The 24,625-nt window shown below is 36.3% G+C and overlaps 1 protein-coding gene across 1 annotated transcript in view; it reads right to left on the bottom strand.

The window, feature by feature from the left end:
* Positions 1–24,625, bottom strand: part of SLC6A14 (solute carrier family 6 member 14) — a 39,267-nt gene that overhangs the window by 2,980 nt on the left and 11,662 nt on the right. The window contains exons 3-12 of the mRNA XM_004379795.1: positions 23,719–23,850; positions 22,146–22,310; positions 20,894–21,032; positions 19,352–19,484; positions 17,008–17,148; positions 10,123–10,351; positions 7,453–7,578; positions 5,896–6,014; positions 5,288–5,387; positions 4,927–5,036 (exon numbers count right to left, since the gene is read on the bottom strand). Of these exons, the coding sequence (XP_004379852.1) occupies positions 4,927–5,036; positions 5,288–5,387; positions 5,896–6,014; positions 7,453–7,578; positions 10,123–10,351; positions 17,008–17,148; positions 19,352–19,484; positions 20,894–21,032; positions 22,146–22,310; positions 23,719–23,850 (1,394 nt within the window). The remainder of the gene's footprint in view (positions 1–4,926; positions 5,037–5,287; positions 5,388–5,895; positions 6,015–7,452; positions 7,579–10,122; positions 10,352–17,007; positions 17,149–19,351; positions 19,485–20,893; positions 21,033–22,145; positions 22,311–23,718; positions 23,851–24,625) is intronic.

Genomic DNA, 24,625 nt, shown 5'->3' with positions numbered 1-24,625 from the left:
AAGTATTTCTTTAGTGGACATGCTTCTCTCCTTGCTTAGCTATTGTTTCCCACTGCACACATATCCTTTACCCTACCCTTAAAACACATGTATTTATACATACTACTCGTGCATATTTATCAAAACATTCTTCACTTCAGGAGGCGGGACCAAGACGGCACAGTAGTCAGATGCTTCCTGTGGTCCCTCGTACAACAAAAACCCAAGAAAACAAGTGAATCGGTTATATATGACTATCTAGGAGCCCTGAACATCAAGGGCAAAGTTGACGAATTGGACTGAGTGGCAGTGGGAAGTAGAGATGGTTCGAAAGCAGCAAGGAGTTGCCAGACCTGACCCAGCGGGAGCTGGCACCCTTCAGGCCGGATCGACTGGCATGCGCAGTGAGGCAAGCAGTGGCACTCGGAAGGCGTTTCCCACATCAGGAGAGACTGAGCGGCAGAGGGTCTACTGGGACCTCCAGAACCAGTGAAAAGCAGCGCTCAATCAGAAAAAGATAAGTACATGCATATGACCTACCACACAAATCAAAAAACACCTCCTTTGGGAAAAACCTCTCTCCCATTTACCTGCCCCCTCCCTGCTCTGCACTGGGTCCCGGGCCCACTTCAGTGAGGGCCAGCTTCAGCGACTGCCGAGTCCCCTGGGCCAGAAGTAGGACCCGTCACACGCCCTGAGCCATTCTTCCAGCCTTGGAGAAGTAACAAATTAACAAACAGGAAAAAATAATCTGCCAGCTCCCCTAAGTCAGGAACTCCGTGTAGGCAGAGCTCCTTTGCCTAGGCACAGGCATAAGGGGTCCATGGACTTTGAATGCCTTTCACCCCTGCATAGACTTGTGTGGACACATTTCAGCAGCATAGATCCTCATTACCATAGTACAAAAGGGTATATACCTGAAGCCTAACTTAACCTGTATTGACTATACAGTGAAGGTGCAGGCTCGTAAAATTTGATACTGCTCTGCGCATTAAGCAGGGTCCTCACCTACCCACATCAGGGGCCTGAGGACTGGTGGCTCCACCCATGCCACCTAGCCATCTACACAGGGGTCCAAGAGTAAGTGCTACCTCTAAGTCCTTACAGCCAACAGCATTGGGTATTCATAGTCCAGCTGCAAAATCCACCCACCAATGCGCTCTAGGGAACAGGGACACAATTACCTTCCAAACACTCAGGGGCAGCTGTCAGCCCCCTGCCTTGCTCAGCGTGTGACCCCCTATGGCAGCCATATAACTGTGCCTACACCAATCACCCCTGCCTGTCTAGGACTGTAGGTGAGAGACTGCACCACACACTTGGTGATCAACTACCTAGATACCTGAGCTGAATCCATACAAGAAAAGTAAACGGACTCCTGGGCTCACATACATAGTAACAGATCTAACCACCTGGTGACAGGACAATAGAGCTTCAAAGGCACCAGTAAAAAACTAGCCAACACCAGCAGCCTATTTCGGCATATCAAAACAAGAAGCTAGGACACAGTATGCAAATATAAAATAAATATAATAACTTATTGATAGCTCAGAGACAACAGTCAATATCAAATCACATAAAGAGGCAGACCATGATGGCTTCTGCAAGCTCCCAAAACAAAGAATCAAGAAATTTTCCAGAGGAAGAGAACTTCTTGGAATTACCAGAGGTAGAATACAAAAGATTAATATACAGAACTCTTCAAGAGATCAGGAAGTAGATCATGCAAAATTCAGAACAAGCCAAGGAACATACAGACAAAGCAATAGAGGAAATTAAGAAGATTACAGAAAAGCATAATTTAACAGGCTGCAAGAATCCATAGAGAGCAAACAGAAATCTAGAGGATTAACAATAAAATTTCAGAATTAGACAACTCAATAGAAAGTCATAGGAGAATTGAGGCAATGGAAGTCAGAATTAGTGAGGTTGAAGATAAAGTACTTGACACCAACTTATTTGAGGAAAAATTAGATAAAAGAATTTTTTAAAAATGAAGAAACTCTAAGAATTATGTGGGACTCTATCAAGAGGAATAACCTATGAGTGATTGAAGTACCAGAAGAGGGGGGATAACAGAAAATACAGAGAGAATTGTTGATTTGTTGGCAGAAACCTCCCTGATATCGTGAAAGATGACAAGATATCTATCCAAAATGCTCATTGAACCCCACACAAGGTAGATCCCAAAAGAAAGTTACCAAGACATATTATAATCAAACCTGCCAAAACCAGAGATAAAGAGAGAATTTTAAGAGCAGCTAGGGATAAACAAAAAGTCATCTACAAAGGACAGTCAATAAGACTGCTCTGACAGGGAACACCACCTACTCTCTGATGGAGCAGGAGAAAAGTGGGGTGCAGAACTCAAATTCTAGTAAAAAGACCAGACTTAATGGTTTGACTGAGACTGGAGGGACCCCAGAAGACATGGCCCCCGGACTTTCTGTTAGCCCAAAACTAAAACCATTCCCGAGGCCAACTCTTCAGACAAAGATTAGACTGGACTATGGGACATAAAATGATACTCGTGAAGAGTGTGCTCCTTAGCTCAAGTAGATACATGAGACTAAATGGGCAGCTCCAGTCTGGAGGCGAGATGAGAAGGCAGAGAGGGTCAAGAGCTGGTTGAATGGACACGCAAAATCAGGGGTGGAAAGGAGGAGTGTGCTGTCACAGTATAGGGAGAGCAACTAGGGTCACATAACAATGTGTGTATAAATTTTTGTATGAGAAGTAACTTGAATTGTAAACTTCCACTTAAAACACAATAAAAAAAATTCTTCACTTGAAACCTCTTTTTGGAAAAAAATAAAAACCTAGCTTGATGTGTATTTGGTTTACCTGGAGAAACTTGAGCCTTAAAGACTTTAAGGCCAGGTTGAAAAAAAAATGTTTTTTTTTTTAACTACTAGACAAGGCATTAACACTAATTATTTAGAAATCTGTAGAGTAAAACAAAACAAAAACCCAAAATCACCTAGTAGTTTCTTTGAATTTAGGTGTCTTTGTTTTACTAATAAGGAGCCCTGGTGACACAGTGGTTTAAGTGCTCAGCTGCTAAGCAAAAGGTCCGCAGTCAAACCCTTCAGTCTCCGTGAAAGAAAGACGTGGCAGTCTGCTTCCATAAAGATTTACAGCCTTGGAAACCCTGTGGGGCAGTTCTACTCTGTCCTGTAGGGTTGCTATGAGTCAGAATCAACTTGAGGGCAGTGGGTTTGGTGGGGTTTTTGTTTGTTTTTTACTAAAATCACTGAGAAAACAATAGAACATAAGAATCTTTATAAAATAGATATTCATGTTTAATTTTAGAATTAAATGGATTAATTCTATTAATTACAGTAATTTAAATGTTATTTCACAGTAATTGTACATAACGACAAGAGAATGGATCGAGGATTTAAAAAAAAACTCATTGCCATCAATTCCAGCTCATAGTGACCCTATAGGACAGAGTAGAACTGCCCCATAGGGTTTCCAAGAAGTGGCTGGTGGCTTCAAACTACTGACCTTTTGGTTAGCAGCCGAGCTCTTACCTACTGCATCACCAGGGCTCCAGATGTGGGGGAGGGAAGCAAACCCATTGCTGTCAAGTCGATTCTGACTCATAGCGACCCTATAGGACAGAGTAGAACTACCCTATAGGGTTTCCAAGGAGAGGCTGGTGGATTCATTCAAACTGCCAACCTTGTGGTTAAGCAGCCATAGCTCTTAACCACTATGCCACGAGGGCTCCTGGATGGAGGATAGCGGAGCCTAATATACATAACGTTATACAAAATAGATGATCTTTTGCATTTTAAAGTAAACCCAGGTGTCAAATCTTATGGAATCAATGAAAATTTGCTGGTAAAGTCTAGTTACATATTCTAAGTTGGTAAGGGGTTTATTACAGAGACTTGTCAAATGAAGAAAATTAGATATTTAGTGGTACTTTCAAAGCTAAATATTTCATGGTCATTTATCAAGAATATGGAGCATCCAAATATGTTAATTCAGCACATCCAGTCCCAAACTGCCCACTACATGAAACTTTCATGTTAAAAGAAAAAAAAACCCTAACACTCTCTAAAACAAATGTGATAATTATTTAATGGCCCTTTCTAGGGATAATTTTGAAGCATGAAGGCAATAAAAACCAAAGCACATCCTCTCTGAAGCTTTGCCATTTCCATCACCCCCACCATTATCTCTCTTTCTAGTAATTCTCTCTCCCATAACGTGTTTATGTTGGTATTCTAACCTTTTGGTTAGCAGCCAGGCTCTTAACCACTATACCACCAGAGCTCCATTTACTGTCCAGGAGTGTTATTTAAAGATTTCATGCCTATATCATGTCTTTTCAGTAAGACATCTTTTGCTATTTCTCAGCTTCTAAAATCAGCCATTGAATTTATTAACATAAACCATTGCCTCTGTTGATACATGTGAGTTTCTTTTAGTAATTTCAGATACTAAATACCTCACATAAAGAGAAAAAATATATGCATTAATACGAGTGTTGTTTCTTAGCAATCAGTATATTTAGAATGTGAATTCCTTGAAGGCAGGGTCTGAGTCTTACACATCTTTGTATTTTCTGTACTTAGCAGAAAGGCTAGGGACATTGTAGATGGCTTACTATAATGTTTGTGGAATGAGCAAATGAATTATTTATTTTCATTTATTCTATTAATAATTTTTACATCTGTAGGACTTCTAGGAGACTCTTTATTTTCTCAGATGGTAAATGTTTAAACCCATCATGGCCTGAAAAACATAATATTGTAAGGGCACTTTAATTTAGTCAACTTGGAGATGCCAGCCATATAAATATTGAAAGTTGAAAACCATTCATTTAAGAGAGTACTTTGCCTTAGCCCAATGTGAATTATTCTTAAAGTTTATTTTAGAAATGTTTAAATATGTATATTATTGACAACAAATTCATGTCATATTAATACTTACAATCAAAAGGATAGGTGTAATGGCAAACCAGCAAGCTCTCCACCACAGCCAGAATATCCACCTCTTTGCTCCAATCATCATTTCTATATCTTCAATGAATCTGTTCCCTCCTAAAGAAAATAATGTCAAATAATGCATTCCAGCCCTTGCTTATATTTTCCTTCAATAATCATTGTGACCCCAAATTATCTTTCTGTGTTTTCCTGTACTAAAACAACGAACATACACCTTTAACTATATTTTCTTCATATTTTTGCCCAGTATTCTATTTTACCATTATAGTAAAAAAACAAAAAATGAAAAAGAATCAAGGTAAACTATTTCAGTAATTCTTATTAATAATTTTGTAGTCACTATTTACCATAAATCCAGATGATTCCTATTATTTCCAGTATAGCTGCAATCAAAATGCCCCATCCAGCACAGAAGTGGTCAATCAGATTAACCCAGTAAATTCCAGCCTACAAAAAAAAATTACTTCTAAGTATATTTTTATTAATCTTATGGCTGATGAAATATTCAGAATTGAATCTATTAATTTGACCTAAAGATGTGTTCCTTAGTTTCACCTCTGTTAAAACGTGAAAAGAAATGTTTTCAAATATGGATACAAATGTGTCTTTAAATATCTCAAAAAGGATGCATAGTTGTCTTTCATTCTATACTGGGCCACTGGAAAACAAATAAGCATTTAAAATAATCTTCCAAATGATCTGCAGTGTCTATGTGCTCGGTAGTCACTGCCAAAAAACATGCTTAAAGCCTATAATCTTATCATAATTGGGCCTCCTCCTCCTCTGCGAAATGTATTTACTATCGAAATCGTGATGGGGCTAAAACTTAGAAAACCTTGGTCCAAGGCAGACTTGGGCTCATAGCTAAAACATCCTCTTGGACTTTGGTTTCCTCATGTGGATTGTAAGGTATCTTCTAACTAATGTTGTGTGTATGAACAATGCTGTAGTATACCTGAGTCACACAGACGAGACCAAGGAGAAACAAAACCAAGCAGCAACCCAAAGTTACGGGAACCCTCATTTTCTTCATCAGTTTTGGAAATAAATCTTGAATCGTCGTTGTAATCGTTTCTTCAGAGGAAAAAAAAAAAGGCCACGTTACATGTCAACTCATCTGACAATAAAAAAATTTTTAAAAAACCGTTGCCGTCAAATCGATTCCAACTCATAGCGACCCTATAGGACAGAGTAGAATTGTCCCATAAGGTTTCCAAGGAGCAGCTGGTGAATTCCAACTGCCCTTAACCACTGTGCCACCAGGGCTCTAAGGATAAAAGCAGTCTCCATTTTTTTGGAAGTTTATAACTCATTTAGAGTAGATTTTGTCTGTTCATCAAATTCACAAATATATTTTGAGAATACACTCTAGACCCTGCTCCTAGCTTTTAAAAATCCATGGGGTCCTTCTTAGCAGTCACCACTTGTTGCTTCTGATGAAAATCAAATGCAGCTCCATTTGTTTTTGTTTTGTTTTGCTTTTTTTGGTCTGCTATATAAAGTTTTTCATTGGTAATAACTGTAAACTAACAAGCCTCTGTGGGCTGAAGTAGTTTAAAATAGGGTTAAAGGTAAGGAAGAATTCTAAATGAACTTTTAAATAAGGCGAATATTTGAATAATTGGCATGGAGACCAAACAGCATTCATCTTTAAGAAATAAATGTGTTCATGAAACAAGGAACTGGCTAAGAGTAGAAGGATGTAAAAGAGAAAGGATTAGGAAATATATTTGACATTTTAGAGGGCTCTGAAACTCAACCAGAGGAGTCTCACTTTACCCTGTAAACAGAGAAAACTCTTTAAAATGTTACGTAAGAGAGTTACATAAGAGTTGTATGAAGAAAATTGTTTCAGAATTGCTAGGCATATACCCTAGGGAAAAGCCTTCTGTGTACCATACAGCCATGTTCAAGGTAGTCATTGCAGCAGTATGTGCAATAAAAACAAATTGGAAATAATCCAAGTAAGTGCCCATTATTATGACAACAGACTGTGAATGAACTAGATTTATATATGTACGTATGTACGTGTATCAACATCGATTCATAAACCATATAAAAAACAACTGTCAGAATGATATGTATGCTATGATACTTCACATTTGTGTGAAATTTTAAAAATATATGTTACTTATGGATACATATGAAATGTATACAATCATGGACTGAATAACACACAATCCTTGGTGATGGGTGCCCTAGGACGGAAGAAATATGAGTAGTATTAGGAAAAGAAACAGGGGACTTCAAATTCATTTGTAATAGTTTATTTTTCAAAAAAAAAGGTCTGAAGCAAATATGATAAAATATGAATGTTTGTTCCTTTGGGGTGTCAAGTACATGGGTACTTTGTATTTTCTGTATTTAAAATGTAAGTTAAGAATCTTTCAGAAAGATCATTCTGAGACTAACAGCTGGAGGGGGCAATGAGGGTAAGAAAAAGATGTTTCAAGTAAGAGGAAACATGAGTAGAATATAGGTGGGATATTTTAACACCAGGAGTATTACTTACCAATGGAAGCAAATTGAGAGTCGAGACCCAAAGTCAAAAGCATGAAGAAAAATAATATGGACCAAAATGGACCAACTGGGAGTTGGGCTAGAGCTTCTGGATAGGCAACGAATGCCAAATCAAAACCTAAGAAAAATATATGGTATTTTAATTTAAATTAGTAGCCAAGAAAATTTGCATATTTAGACATTTTCAAAATAAGATCCTAGAAAAATTTCATTTCACTTTGGCAACCTAATCCAAGACATACATTATTCACCAGCTATATGAGTATGGGTGCCCTGGTGGCACAGTGGTTAAGAGCTCAAGCTGCTAACCAAAAGGTCAAAGGTTCAAATCCACCAGTTGTTCCTTGGAAACCCTATGGTGCAGTTCTACTCTGCCCTGTAGGGTCACTATGAGTCAGAATCAACTCAGTGGCAAAGGGTTTTTTGGTTTTTATATGAGTCAGTATCGACTCGACAGCAATGGGTTTGGTTTTTAGTTTTTTTTAATTTCAGTTTTTAAATTATTTGATTTGGTGGTTCTACAATGTGATAATGCAAACATGTGACATGAATTAAGCTAGTGAGACAAACTTTGTATATGGTACATTTCTTACATAATAAATCTTAACTATTTTAATGGTCTTGTTTAACTGGTTTCATTTTTGTAAGGATTAATGAAGAATAAGAACTGTCTTAAACTCCAGAAACCTAAATCACCTTATCTTGGCCTAAAAATTTTACAAGGATTTCACTTATGGAACTTTCTAGTCTTCAACTTTCTCTCCAAATGTTTACCAGAATCACTATATGCAGTGCTAGCTTAAATCAGTATATGGATACCTACAAAATTATATGTAGAGAAACTATAATTTGAATCTTGTTTTCCATTTGACATATGCTATACTTTCAGAGATGCTTTTTCTTCATTTCAGTTCTCTTATCTGATCCTTAAGGATCTCTGGTGGCAAGTGGTTAAACGCCTGTCTGCTAACTGAAAGGTTGGCAGTTCAAACCCACCAGCCACTCTATGGGAAAAAGATGTGGCAGTCTGCTTCTGTAAACAGTACAGCTTTGGAAACCCTATGGGGCAGTTCTCCTCTGTCCTAGGGTCACTCAGAGTCAGAATTTACTTGATGGCAATATGTGATCCTTAGATTATTTATATGTGATCCTTAGATTTAAGTATTTTAAAAGTTTCTCCAACCTCCCAGAGAATTAGTCTAGGATTCAGGAGAATTAATTAGCTTCCAGTATAGGCTCTATCACTTCCTAATTATTTGAGCATCTGCAAGACATATAACATTTCTGTTTATCAATTTACTCCTCTGTAAATAAGTAGCTAGATACTTGATCTCCAGGACCCCTTCTATACCCGTTATACCCATTGCTGATTCGAACTGCTGACCTTTTGGTTAGCAGCCAAGCTCTTAACCACTGTACCACCAGGGCTCCACAGGGCTCCTTCTAAGTTTGACATTCTATTAAAATCCTTCAGTTTCTCCATTAAATGATACTAACTGTAAATAAAAATTTAATAAGGAATGCCTACTTAAAAGACCTTGGGTTTTTTTCCTAAGAATCCTGTTATGGATTGAATTGTGCCCCCCGCAAATATCTGTCAACTTGGCTAGGCCATGATTCCCAGTATTGTGTGATTATCTACCATTTTGTGATCTGATGTGATTTTCCTTTGTGTTGTAAATCCTACCTCTATGATGTTAATGAGGCAGAATTAGAGACAGTTATGTTAATGAGGCAGGACTCAACCTAGAAGATTAGGTTGTTTCTTGAGTCAATCTCTTTTGAGATATAAAAGAAAAGTGAGCAGAGAGAAGGGGGATCTCATACCACCAAGAAACTAGTGCCAGGAGCAGAGCGTGTCCTTTGTACCTAGGGTCCCTGTGCTTAGAAGCTCCTACACCAGGGGAAGATTTATGACAAGGACCTTCCTCTAGAGTCGACAGAGAGAGAAAGCCTTCCCCTGGAGCTGGCACCCTGAATACAGAGGCACCCTGAATATAGACTTCCAGCCTACTAGACTGTGAGAGAATAAAACTTCTGTTTGTTAAAGCCATCCACTTGTGGTATTTCTCTTATAGCGGCACTAGATAACTAAGACAAATCCTTAGCTAGATAATTATCCCTAGCTAATGAGTTTAAAGCTAGGAAGTTCATTAATTAGATTCCTTTATAGCTGGACACGGCTCTGTACACTCAAAGACACTTGGATTTGGATCTATATGATATTGATGTGTTTTAAAAATTCAGACCCAAGACTATAACTGTACTGTAATTATTATTGTGCATAGGGGAAATATATATATATACATACATATACACATATGTATGTGTGTATATATATTAATATGAACATATGAATGTAAAGTTCTTAGCATGATGCCTGATACTTATAATAGTGTAATAAGTGGTTCATATAAAGGACTAAACAAAATCTGGAAAGAAGTCGTGTCTTCTTAAATAATTGTTCCTTAATATGGTTTTGTTTTCTCATATCATATAAGAATTATTACATTATTAAAACAAACAAATTATCTAAGATGGAAAGAGAAAGAAAAGGCATACCCTAAATCCTGAGTGGCTTAAGCAAATTTCTATAAATCATATTAGTTTCTTAGGTGAGGTGCATTGAGTTAACCTGCTGATAAAATACAGTGTTACATACCTTCTTTTACAACTTGCGAGACTTCCTTTCCAGATATATGAGCCATGTGTCCCAATATAGAAAAAATAGCAAATCCAGCAAACACACTAGTGAGGCAGTTTGTCAAACAAACTACAATAGCATCAGAGTAGCAGTTGTTATTGAACTTATTGTAAGATGATAGGGCAACTAAGCCACCCCAAGCCACAGAAAGGGAGTAAAATATTTGAGTGGCAGCATCTTTCCAAACCTGTAAGAGAAAATAATGTAATATTTAAAAGCATATACTTTTAGTTTTTCATTTGTATTAAATATTTCATATATATACAAATTATGACTATACGTTATAAATAATAGTGAACATTCAATTACTATTCAACTTTCGAAGCCTCCATGTGCCCCTTCCTGATTATATCACCTTCCCACCCTCTAGTGGTAACTGCTATCCTGACTTTTGTTTATCATTTCCTAGTTTTTCTTTTTCTTTTTGCTACATAAATATGCAAAGCTTAACAGTGTAGCATTTAGCTTTCCATGTTTTTAAACTTAAAGAAATATCAAGTAGAACCATATGAAATTTCTGTTTTTGTAAGTCAAAAATGAAAGAACGTAGGCAAATTCATATGGCTCAATTAAGTATATGTAATTTTTTAAATCATTTTTTCACTGTTGTACTATCCACTGTGTATATCACAATTTATCCTTTCTTCTGTTAATGGACATTTAGGTTGTCCATGATATTTTGCTATTACAATGTTTTCATTAACATTCTTGTGCATGTCTCCTCATACCTAGGTATGGAACTGTGGTGTTGTAGAGTATATGCATCCTCTTACTTTACTAAATATGGCTAAACTTTTCTCCCACTTTGTATTCTTACCAGCTGGGTATGAGAGTTCCCATTACTCCACATCCTTGCCAAATGTGGTCAGAATTTTTAATGTGGTCCAATGTAAGTGGCTGTGAGATTGGTTTTAATTTTGATTGCCCTAATTACTTATAAGCTTTAACATCTTGTCATGTGTTTATTTTTTTCCTGTTAAATCCCTGGACATATCTTTTGCCAATTTTTCTTTTGAGTTATTTGTCTTTTTCTAATTGACTTCTAGAAATTCTTTATACAATTTAGATACCAATCCCTTGTCTATTAAATGTACTGAAGTTTTTTTTCCTCCCAATTTGTGGCTTTTTTTTTTCACTTCCTTGCATTGTCCATTGATGAACAGAGTTTTTGTTTTGTTTTTTAATGTAGCTGTATTCATCTTTGCTTTTATGTATTATCCTTGATCTCTCTTACTTAAAATCTTTAGTCGAAGGTCATAAAAGTACTATCCTACATTTTCTTCTAAAAGATTTAAAGTTTTTAATTATAAGGTTTTAATTCACCTGAAATTGATAATATGCATATTAAGATGTGGAAATCCCATTTCATTTTTTTTTTCTAAATGAAATATCAGTTGTCCAAGAACCATTTACTGGATAGACTATCTTTTTCCCACTTATCTCCACCATAACCTCTGCCACATATCAACTCCCATATGTTAGGGATATTTCTGTGAGATTACTTTCTTGTTCACTAGTCTATATATCTATACCTATGCTAAGACCATTTTAATTACTACAGCATTATAATATTGTTTTATGTCTAGTAGGACAAGTCCTCCTCACTTCTTCAGAAATGCCTTGGCTTTTTGGTCTTTTCCTCTTCCGTATACACTTTAGAATTAGTTTTCAAGTTACATAGAAAACTGCTGGGAAATTTACTGGAAATCTACTGGCTCTACATACCAATTTAGGGACAATAAAAGAATATTAACTCTTAAGACTAGTACTAGGCTGTTTTTGAAGACCGATGATATGTTTAGATACTCCTTAGATCACCTAGTTCTCTCATTCCATGTTTTGGTTAGGGTCTCTCATGTAGCAGGCCTCATCTCTTTAAGAAGTCCTCTACACTCTTCATCTAATCCTTCCCCTTTAATATTCTCCCTTTTACAATTTACCTCTCCTATGTCTTTGCTAAAGGACAATAATTAATCTCAGAAACTAATCCACAATAATCCATTACCCCCAAAGCATAAATCTAATTGTGCAGATGTCAAATAATAGGGCTGGCATGTATTTTGGCAAATGTGTCTTTTTAGTCCATTTTAAAATAGGATTGGTTAGTGAAAAGCAATATAATATGGTGATTAAGAGTTCTGGCTCTGGAATCATAAAGAATAAAGTTTGTATCTAATACCTCTCACTCTCTTTGACTTAAATTTATTTTAACCTCTTTCAGCCTATTTATTCATCTATAAAATGAAGATAATAATGTCCTAGGGATGATATGAGAATTAAAGAGATAACACATAAAAGCACTTAGCTGTTGTTCAATGGTAGCTACTACTACTACTACTACTATTATTATTATTATTGAAAACAAACATCAATTGATAGTCACTTTCTTATACGGAAGTTGAAAATAATATTTTCCCCTTGAAAGGTATATAATATATTTCCAATTTCAATAGAAACAAAGTTGTTAGGGAGTAAAATAAATGTTATTAGATCTTCAGATTATAGCTTGATGTTAGGTTATCATCACACTATAATTGCTTTATAACAGCAGGAAGCCAATATGAAGCAAGTTGGATGGATGGATGGAAAGATAGATCAAGAGAGAGAGAGATCAAGGTTATTTCACTCAAATACAACAAAATCATATTAGAAAAGCAAGGCTCTTCAATCCCACTCCTAGGAATATACTCAAGAGAAGTAAGAGCTGTCACACTAATAGACATACGCACACCCATATTCATTGTAGCACTATTCACAATAGCAAAAAAGTTGCAAACAACCTACATGTCCATCAACAGATGAATGGATAAACATAGTATGGTGCATACAAACACACAATGGAATACTATGCAATGGTAAAGAACAACGATGAATCCCCGAAACATCTCACAACATGGATGAATCTGGAGGGCATTATGCTGAGTGAAATAAGTCAGTCACAAAAGGACAAATATTGTATAAGACCACTATTATAAAAACTCAAGAAAAGGTTTAAACACAGAAAAAAGCATTCTTTGATGGTTACGAGGATGGGGAGGGAGAGGGTGGAGAAGTCACTAACTAGACAGTAGACAAGGATCAACTTCGGTGAAGGGAAGGACAACACACAATACAGGGAAAGTCAGCACAACTGGATGAAAGCAAAAGCAAAGCAGTTTCCTGTACACATCCAAATACTTTGAGGGACAGAGTAGCCGGGGCTGGGGCCTAGGGACCATAGTTTCAGGGGACATCTAGGTCAATTGGCATAACATAGTTTATAAAGAAAATCTTCTACACATACCACTTCCATCATGGAAAGGATGGTGTTTTGTTCTTACTGGGATAGACACTTACCCTGGATATGGATTTGCCTTCCTTTCACACAATGCCTCTGCCAAAACTACCATCCATGGATTCACAGAATGCCTTGTCCACAGTTACGGTATCCCACACAGTGGCACCTGGGGTCTTAAAAGCTTGCAAGTGGCCATCTAAGATACATCAGTTGGTCCTTTTCCACTTGGAGCAAAGGAAAATGAAGAAAACCAAAGACACAAGGAAAATACTAGCCCAAAGGACTAAAGGACCACGTGAACCAGAGAATCCACCAGCCTGAGACCAGAAGAATTAGATGGTGCCGGCTACCACCAATGACCACCCTGACAGGGAACACAACAGAGAGTCCCGGACAGACCAGGAGAAAAATGTACAACAGAACTCAAATTCACATAAAAAGAGCAGACTTAATGGTCTGACAGAGACTGGAGGAACCCCCGAAACTATGGCCCCCAGATGCTCTGTTAACCCAGAACTATAACCATTCCCAAAGCCCACTCTTCAGGTAAAGATTAGACAGGACTATAAAACAAAAAGTAATACACGTGAGGAATGTACTTCTTAGTTCAATCAGATATACAAGACCAAATGGGAAGCTCCTATCCAAAAGCAGGATGAGAAGGAAGGGAGGGACAGGAACTGGTCGAATAGACACAGGGAGCCAGGGTAGAAAGGAGGAGTGTGCTGTCAGATTGTGGGGATTGCAACTAATGTAACAAAACAATACATGTATAAATTTTTGAATGAGAAATTAACTTGCGCTGTAAACTTTCATCTAACGTACAATAAAAAAAAGAAAAGCAAGGCTCTTATTTTTTGGGCAATTGCCATATTGAGAGACGAATAATACGCTTATGTTGGTTTTTGAGCCTCTTTCACTAGGTACATTCTGTAAGCATAAGTAAGGTAGGGGGACCTGAAAGTGGGTGTGGCAGGGCTGGGTTGTGTAAAAATGCTTTTGAATACTCTATTGCATACCATGATGTGTTTAAAGAGAAAGTCCAAACTGTTGATATATAATCTCTATAGCCACCAATCTTGTAAGTACATACAAGATTGTTAGACTAGGGATTAGGAAATCTTAATTCGAGTTGCACCAATTTGTTATGTAAACTTAACTACATTTGATTTTTTCTGGGTCTGTTTCGTCACTGTAAAATGAAGGAGTTTGTAAAATAATCTGACGTCCCGTCTAGCTATAAACGTGTATGGTTCTCTACCTTCCTAGAGATCTCAATAGAGTTCAGATATTCAAGGGAAAAAATAGAGAGATATGATCCCATACTTAGAAGATGGATTGCGAGGAATAATAAAAAAAAAAACCTAAGAAAAAAGTTATCATTGCTAGAAAACCCAAAGCAGGAAGAAAAAGGAATGGGATATTGTGTGTGTTGCAGGAGGGAGAGTGGATTAACTTGTATATTTCACAAGGAGCTTTCAGTTTAGCTCTGATTTTTAAACAGATAATAAGGACACAGAAACACAGACCAATATAAATTTTTCAGGATAATTTCAAGGAAGTATAAAGCTCAGGTGATCTGAAGTTTCTAAAAGCCACTTAGAGACAACCAGAAGGACTTTTCAACTGTGCTCAAAGCAGGGCTTTGAATGGGTTTGAACCGATTCAGTCATGGCCAATGAAGTAAAACTGGAACAGATTTGAATTTTTACAATTTGTATGATCCAGAACAATAACCAGAACAGGAAAAATTATGGGTTGAAGCCCTGGAATGGGAGGCTCGGAAAAGACGTAGTCAGCCCTTTCAGGAGCCTGATGCCTGAAACTGGAATATTGGCAGGACTGTGGAGAGTGACGCACATTCAAAGCGGTAAGGTCCGCTGCCATCTTTTAGCTGGGCACCGTTGTTTCCAATGGGCAACAGATTTGGTTGCTGTACAACGCGTATGCTGCCCTTGTTTTCTAAGAGGAAGATTAGGTTTCTAGCTGGGCTTCAACCTGTAATTTTTCCCGTACTAGTTATCATTCTGGTTCACCAAATTTTAAAATTTCAGGTCTGTTCTCGTTTTGTTTCCTCGGTCATATCTGAACCGGGAAGAACTGGTTCTAAGCCCAGGCTCAAAGTTCTGAGATTTAAGAAAATAATGGGCCCATTTCTTAGGGAAATGTTGGAACTATAATAATTCAGAATAACAGCAATAATTGAAATAATTGTACATTAGTTCATATTTGTATAGTAGCTTACAATTTCCAAAGTATATTAACTTATTTTATCTCATTTAATAACCTAACATACAGAAAGGGATGAATCACAACTTCCATTTTATTTGTTTCTTATTCAGCACCGAAAATAGTCTTCAAGTTGGGAAGTGATTAACAAACAAGGCTAAGAAGAATGAGGCCAAGTTAAATGAAGAAATAAATTAAGACGGCCTCTGGACACATCAAACTATGTTAATCTCCAAGCCTAAAATAACAGAATCTCATAGTTTTTAAAATACTTTAGAGCTATGGTGGTTAATCATTGTGTGAAAATTATTAGCAACAAGAAAGGTAACCAAAGACGAGAAACTGACATCTCAATTTTCAAAATTGTTTACCAGAAAATTTCTACAACAAATAATAAAATATCCGGCTTGTAAGTATTTAGAAAAGAAAACAGCACTGGTTAGAAATTAATAACATTGGTTCCACAAAGAATACCACAGCAGACTAACACTAATCTCTAATTTGAATAGCACTACTTGGATAGTAGATGATATTAACAGTGTTTCTTGATTTCAACATGAATATGATTATGGGGTTTTAGCTGGCCAGAAGCTGATTATGAGCCAAGAAAATTATGTGACTACTGAAAAAGTGAAATAATTATTAGGCTATACCGATAGAGTATACTTATTGTTAATATTCTCTTCAGTCAAAATTGTAAAAGATTTTTTGTACCCAGGATACACATAACCGTTATCTGGAGATGGAATAAAGTTAAAACAGGGTTACCCAATTGATACTCATGGAACATGTTTATGTTTCTAGTACAAGTGATAGTTTTGTATATGGAATTCTTAATCCATGCTAAATTTGTGTTTTAAATTCATAATCCATTAGACAAAATTTGATCTTACTTTTAAGATAGTAAAATTTAAAGACAATTAAAAATGTATATTAGACCACTCAACTTTCAACTAATCTTTAAAGTTACTATTAATTGTATCCAGTAAATCACACCTACATAGTCATCAATTTGGAGGTATTTATGTATGAAAGATTCTTTTTCATATTAATAAGTCCAAAATACTTTTGGTCAAATTGAATCAGTTACTTGAATGACAGTTTTCAAATCTGTTGCTAAAAATAATTATCTCAGATCCAACAAGACAGCATGAGTGTCATGTTAAAGAGCTAAATTAGACATCCTTGTTGACAACAACACTAATAAAATTAATTGCATATTTTTTGCAATCTACTACATAATACTATGGCACACTTACATGCAACCAGAGATTTTTGATACTTGTTTTTAATATTTTTCTCCTCAGATAATTTTAAACCCAAATTCAGTCTCTTACCTCAGCTTCTCTAAGTTTTGTAAAATTTGACTGTGATCCAATGTAGTATGAAATGCCTTTTGATGCACCCTCCAGAGTTGCCCCTCTTATTAACAGGATGAGTAGGACAAGATAGGGAAAAAGAGCTGTGAAATATACCACCTACCAAGGAAAATAATCAAGAGTTATAGGTTATTTTTAAAACATGATGTATAATTATATACAAATAAAGTTATTAGCCAGTTGAGATTGGTGAACTAAAACTAATGGAGATTTCAAATGGTTATTAATTAAGTCTGATGACACCAGTACTAAAGTTTGCATAATTTTCTTTCTCTTCTCCCAACTCTCAAATGATCCATTATCAAAAACATCCTGATGTATGAAGTAATATTCTCCAGGTTCATGTTGTAAATAAACAACACATCAGCAGAGATAACTTAAAATCTAAATGGAGTGCTTTCCTAAATAGATCCTTACCAATGTCTGAGGGGAATGAATCTCTCATCTCTATAAGTTACTGCATTGAGGTAGGAAGGGAACTTATTTTAAACCCTGCAATGGTTAGTATATACTCAGTCCCCAAGGAGAAGAAAAATAATTCCCTAGTATATGCCCAAATCCCATGAAAGCTCTTTAAAGTGACTAACGGACACTTGCTATTGTTATCCTTAAAGCTATTGTTGGGTGTGATAGCACAGCATCAGACTCAACATTGTGTCCAAATAAAGCATGGTCCCAGTTGAACAGACCGCCTTTGAGGCTGATTTTTCATGAATGTAGATGGTTTCTTTGATCCATAGATGTCCTGTGTTTGATAATATACCCAAGGAGATGATTTAAATACCGTCATCCAGCAACCAATAAAAATTAATCACATGGGTAAATGGCCATTAATTGACTCTTTCAATATTAACATCAAAAAGGAACAAAGAGTATGGCCCCCAGACACCCTTTTAGCTCAGTGGTGAAGTCACTTGCGAGGTTCACCGTTCAGCCGTGGAGTGGACAGCCCCATAAAACCAAATGGGACTAATGAGGCACAGCAGTCCAGGGACAAGGACTAGAAGGCAGAAGGGGACAGGAAAGGTGGTGATAGGGAACCCAAGGTTGAGTAAGGATAGTGTTGATGTGTTGTGAGGTTGTTAACCATTGTCATAGGGCAATACATGTACTAACTGTTTAATGAGAAACTATTTTGTTCTGTAAACCTTCATCTAAAGTGAGAATAGCAGCACAATTGGAAGAGCGTAGTCGATGTCACTGAACTGTGCATGTAGAAATTTTTGAAATGGTGTATCTTTGGCTATGTATATTTTCACCAAAAAAAAAAAAAAAGCTCAAGAAGGGAGAGGCTTTACATGTCGTGGGGTTGTTAACCAATGTCATAAAACAATATGCGTACTACTGTTTCATGAGAAACTATTTGTTCTGTAAACCTTCACCTGAAGTACAATAAAAAAAAAAGATCATAAAATAAAATCTTTCAAAAAAAAAAAAAGGAACAAAGAGTTTCAAAAAAAAGTGCAATTAGAAATTATTTTGGAAAGTTTCCACTGGGTTTATGATGTTCAGTGTTTTCTTGATCTAGCAACATGACTCATTACAACTCACCATTAACTGAATGTGCCATAAAATGTACCAGGAATACAAAAATACCATCCACAGTTATTCCTGTCCCCCATCTTTAAGGAAATTTCAGTCAAGTCATTACAAATACATAAGCATTCACTTTTATAGGTATATGTGCAACTGCACAGAGAAAATTTCATGGTGTTCTCTTAAATTGTCATTATGCTCTTGGAAAATTTAAAAAATAAAATGGAGAGGGAAAATATAACAGAATGTTTTTCAAAAAAGTCCTGTTCTCTGAGAGAGAAGGTTCTGAGTCAACGTCGGCAAGCTTTAACTTAAGTGATTGATTGCATAGTACAATTTTTGTCTCTCTCTCCAACTAAGGTAGTCCTGACACTATTATCCCTATATATAAAGGATCTTGACTTTCCAAACTAAGCATTGCAATGTATAATTCGATTCAAGATGTTTATTTATATAGTGGGAGAGAAATTTTTAAAATATACCCTCAAGCCTCAGAGTACTGTATCAGCTAGGAGGGTCGAAGTTATCAGTGACTGTATAACTCTAGTACTAGTTTTTGTTTGTTATGCTTTGTTTTTAACAATAGAAGTCATATGAAATATGTACTTAGATCTAGACTGTTTATTTAGAATTAACGGAAAGTTTTTCACACATTTGAATATTCCCCCCATTATTGGAAAAAAACATGCATATGATAGTGCTTAGCATTGAAATACAATGAAATCAGAAGTAGCTACATTATCATCTACTGGGTTTTCCAAATTACCTTGCCAGAAGACTTAATCCCTTTAAATAGTGCTGCTCCAACTATGAGCCAAGCCAGAAGAAGACAAAGTGCTAAATACCATACAATTACTCCAGTCTCATCCATTCCACTTGACCGTTGGAGTGTGACTTTACTGAAAACACATAAGACCTTTAATGAACAGAATCACTTGTCTTAAAAAAAATACATTGAAATTTAGGTGATTTAATATTGTAATAGCTTTCATCCAAGAGGACATTTCATGAGTTTTACATCTTATTAATACATCAATTAAAAGACCTATGAGCCTCTTATTGATACTACTTTATGGAGGGGCAAAAATAGTTCATCGAATAGCCAGGCTCTGAACTTCAGGGTTAACTGCAGCAATCCAAAGTTTCAAACCTCAGAACAAAAGGTCTACTGATTCCTAAACCTATGATTTTTTTCTAATATTTCAAAGCCCCTTTATGTGAAGAAACTAATCTTACATCAGTTTATTTCATTTTATTCATTGTAACATTTTTTTCTCAAGTTAAAGGAGAACATATTTAAAATTATATTAAATATTTTGCATATTCATCACATTTCTAGATATCATCAAATCCAAATGGTTCCATTTTTTATGCCTTTTTCAAAGGCTTTCTGTAAAATTCACCATTTTCACTGGGACATACATGAATCTAGGATCTTAATTCTGAACTTGATGTTTGGGAACATTTCAAGATGCGAACTTTTAATTAAAAGTGTCACAAAGGGCATTAACATTGAATGAGGAAGAGCTAACTTGAGGGGGAGAGTGAAGGAAGTTGAGTAAGAGTAAAAATAGGTACATGGGGTCACCAGGAGTCGGAATCAACTACATGACAACCAACAACAACATAGCGTAAAGTGAGTCAAGACAGATCATTTTAAATTAATAAAAGTAAATATAAGCCAAAATATCTAGTCTTACCACACAATGGCATTTGTAAGCAAATCAGATAACGAAATTGCAGCTTTAAATATGAATTTTGCCCTAGATACTACTCATCGCCCAACTATTTACCATTAAAACATGTTTGTCATAGTCTAAAATTTGAATATTTTCTCTTTAAAGTAGTGCCATAAATCATTACTGACAGTAATATTAAATAACTAATTTATAAATGACAAATTGTTGACTATGAGCTAATTTTTTGAGGAACCCTGGTGACGCAATGGTTAAGTGCTTGGCTGCTAACTGAAAGGTCAGCAGTTCTAACGCACCAGCCTCTCCGAGGTAGAAAAAACCTAGCGATCTGCTCCCATAAAGATTACAGCCTAGAAAACCCTATGGGACAATTCTACTCTGTCAACTGGGGCCTCTGTGAGTCCGAATCAGCTCAACGGCACCCAACAACAACAACTACTCACCAGCTCACACAGAATTGGTAAGCATTTGAGTTAAATAAAGTGTAACCTACCGAGATCCCCCTTTTTTTCCAATTTGAGTTAAGAAAGGGGCTGATCAATATGTTGTTGCTGTTTATAAAAACTTGTTAATAGCATCTGCTTAAGAAGTAGATCATCTAGTGTACTTACTTCCAATATTGTTCGCTGGGAAGCTGCCCAGGCTCATAAACTTGGCTGCCATTGATGCAGGTAAAATTGTTGTTGTCTACCCAGCTTTTATTCATTTGAATGATCTCACTCGCGTTTATGCTCACATTACAGAAAGTTACTAAAAAATGATTATAAAAAATACACACAAAGACACATATTTAGTTTCAGAAGAGTACTTTCCTGGAAAAAAAATTTAATGGTAAAATATTTAAATGTCTGTATAAATTCTTCCTTAGTGAAGGTGGGGTATAAATCTTACAAATGGAATAAGCCATGTACATTCAACATCTTAAATCTTTTCTACTACTAAGCTGGGGGTGAGTATGAAAATCTCTGCCCTTTTAAGTTGTGATTATGTTTATAGCAATTACAGCTATAGAGTAACAATTGTTTTAGTTGGGATTTAGTACTCTAAGTAACTTTTAGCACATGAATTTATGTAACCTATATAGGTGAAGTAACATCTTTAAATTCCAAAGATGTGGTAAATCTTTATAAATTTATTCTCTAATATACACAGGTGGGAGCCCTGGTGCTACAGCCAGAATGCTCCTTAGAAGCAAGGATGACGAAACTTCGTCTCACATGCTTTGGATGTTATCAGGAGGGATCAGTCCCTGGAGAAGGACAACTTGCTTGGTAAAGCGGAGGGTCAGTGAAAAAGAGGAAGACCCTCAACGAGATGGATTGACACAGTGGCTCAACAATGGGCTCAAGCATAACAATGATTGTGAGGATGGCACAGGACCAGACAGTGTTTGGTTCTGTTGTACATAGCGTTGCTATGAGTCAGAACCGACTTGACAGCACCTAAAAACAACATGCACAGGTAATCCCAGTAGTAATAGTCTTCATTACTGATGCCACATTACCCCAAAGATTAGCAACATATGACAAAGACAACCCTTACTGTCTCCTGAGACATGCTGCTACTATTATAGGTAGCACCTTTATCGCTCTATCACTGTCTCATTTTCTCTTCTCTCCTGCCCATGCCTTGGGCCTGCAATAACTACTCCTAGGCATGCCTTAGCCTTGCTGGCTACCCTCAGATTAACATACGCATTAATCAATTTTCAGATTAAACATGCCTTACTCTGCTTTCCCAAAGACCTGTGGCCCCCTTAAAATTGCACCTAAATTGGTTAGAGAATTTAACCCTTTAGGCTTATTTAGAAAATATAAAAGAATGATACAGATTTTACAATATTTAAAAAACAAATGTTTTTACCTATAGGTGATCTGCTACAGTTTTCATCTGACCAAGAAGGAGAACAAGTTGCCCATGGTAGTTGACTTCCAAAGGAAGCAAACAGGTAGTAAAGACTATAGGCGATTATGACATTGTAATAAATGGTCACAAAAATGGATATCAAGACCATTGTAATTCCTACACCTGGAAAAGAGAACAATTAAAATAAAAAAGTCATTTTCCTTTGCTAATTCATAAAAATTTGCATCTCCAATTCCACAAAATCTTTGATAAAGGCCATTTCAGATAACTGTTTGAGGGAGGTAATACTGTCTGAGGAGCCCTGGTGGCACAGTGGTTAAGCATTCAGCTGCTAACCAAAAGGTTGGCAGTTTGAATCCACAAGCCGCTCCTTGGAAACCCTATAGGGAAGTTCTACTCTGTCCTATAGGGTCGCTATGAGTCAGAATTAACTCAACGGCAATGGGTTTGGTGTTTTTTTCAGCTTACTTCCCAAATTTAAAATTATTTTGATGATTGCCTTTTTGAGACAGTTTTTCAGTTGATTAGAGAAAGGTCTTGAGGCTAAGGCAGAAGACCAAGATTCACATTAAAAAAAAAAAAACAAACCCATGCCCTTTACTGTTTCTTATTCTGTCTACAAATTCTTGTTAGAATGGGCGCTATTTTTGGAAAAACAATGTAAAACTCATATCCTATTACTTAATGACCAATACCTACATCTTCATCGATAAACCAATATTTTGATAGGTAGAAAATGAAGTGTCTGGATTAAAGTTTTGAAAGGATACGGTACAATATTTTTACAAGTACATGTAAAAAAAGATTCAGTAACTCAGAAATAATCTGATTTTGAAGTTGCAAAATTTCTTTAACTCATTAGTTTCAAAATGCAGTTTAAAATACTGACTGTAACTCCTATGCTTGAGACTAGCTTTTGTGGTAGTTTCTCCAATACTTCAGCACAATATTCTATTCACCCCACTATGAATTTATTTTTGATGTTGCATTTGGGTTTTTACAAATGGTTTTCAGCAGCTAGTACATACCAAAATGATATCTAATCTTCAGACAGAAAGGCAGTTTTATTTTTAATCACAATCAAGGCTTTTTTTTTTTTTTTTTAAACTTCACCAGTGCCCTATTCTACTAGGAGCATTTAAGAAAAAAATACAGTGACCTGCCCTTCAGCTTTTCTGAATCAGGCAATGTGAAAGATATGCAAAAACAGTAAGACAAAGGCTGCACTTTAAGTAGAAAAAAGCCAGAGCCATGGAGCTCGTGCACAACAGGGCTATGTACAAGGGAATTTGAAAGGATAAAAGAGAAAAATAATGACACCCTTACAACCCTCTCTAATGTCCTCCATAACCATCCCCAAGACATATCTGCAGCCCTAGATAAGCAGAAATACAAATAAAAATTTGATTTTTAAATTCCACTGTGGCAAACTATATAGGAAAGCAACAACAATGCATGCTTCTTTGCCTTAGCACATCAAAATTTTAAATGCTTTTTTCTTCCACGTAGAGAGGGCAGCACAAATACACCAATGAGAAATAGACAACAAGGAAAACACTTTAAAACCAACCTTGAAACAATGGAAGAATCCTCCAAACTGAAACTGGACCTAAGCTAGCAAACTGTCCCAGGGAACACTCTAAGAAGAACAAAGGTAAACCAGCCAAGGCTAGCATAATCGTATAAGGTATTAAGAAGGCACCTAGAAAAGAAAAAGAAAAAGAGCACAATTAACATCTCAAAATCTTGACGGCACTTTGACAACCACCAGAATAATTTTTAAAGCATCTTGATGTAGTGGAGTCACAGAGTGCTGGGTTTGGGTCCCAAATTCACTACTTTCTCTGATAAAGTAGCTGATTCTCTAAACCACCTTAGATTCCTCCTCTATAAAATGGGGATGCTAACAAGGTTGATGTGAGTATTTAAAAACAGTAGCCTATATAAAGTAATCTACAGAAGGCTTTGGAGTCAGACGGAACTAAATTAAAACTGCCTCCACCATTTACCAGTTATGTGACCTAGGGCAATTTACTTAACTTCCAATGGGAGAACAATACTGATCAGTTTGTGGTAAGGGTTCAGTTACATAGTCTATGTGAAACACTTAGCAAAATGGCTAGCACATAGTATAATATTCAATGCTAATTTCCTCCTTTGTCTTTAAAAATAAATGGTCTAATTTTAAGACACAGGGTTCAAATGCAAAACTTGGTTCATAGGGGGTGCTATTGCAATTAAGTTTGTTATTTCTCAAATAATAACACAGGTCTTCATTCAATGTTAGTAAGAATTGTATTGGTTTTGTTAGAAGAACCTGAACTTTTTTTGTGTGTGTGTGCTTTAGGTGAAACTTTTTTTTTTTTTTGTACTTCAGGAGAAGGCTTACAGAACAAATAGTTTCTCATGAAACAGTAGTACACATGTTGTTTTATGACATTGGTTAACAACCCCACAACATATTAACCCTCTAAATT

This window comes from Trichechus manatus, unplaced genomic scaffold, assembly GCF_000243295.1.
Source record: "Trichechus manatus latirostris isolate Lorelei unplaced genomic scaffold, TriManLat1.0 scaffold00068, whole genome shotgun sequence".
Lineage (NCBI taxonomy): Eukaryota > Metazoa > Chordata > Mammalia > Sirenia > Trichechidae > Trichechus > Trichechus manatus.
The sequence above is the reverse complement of the archived record's forward strand: the minus strand, read 5'-3'. Positions and strand labels throughout refer to the sequence as shown.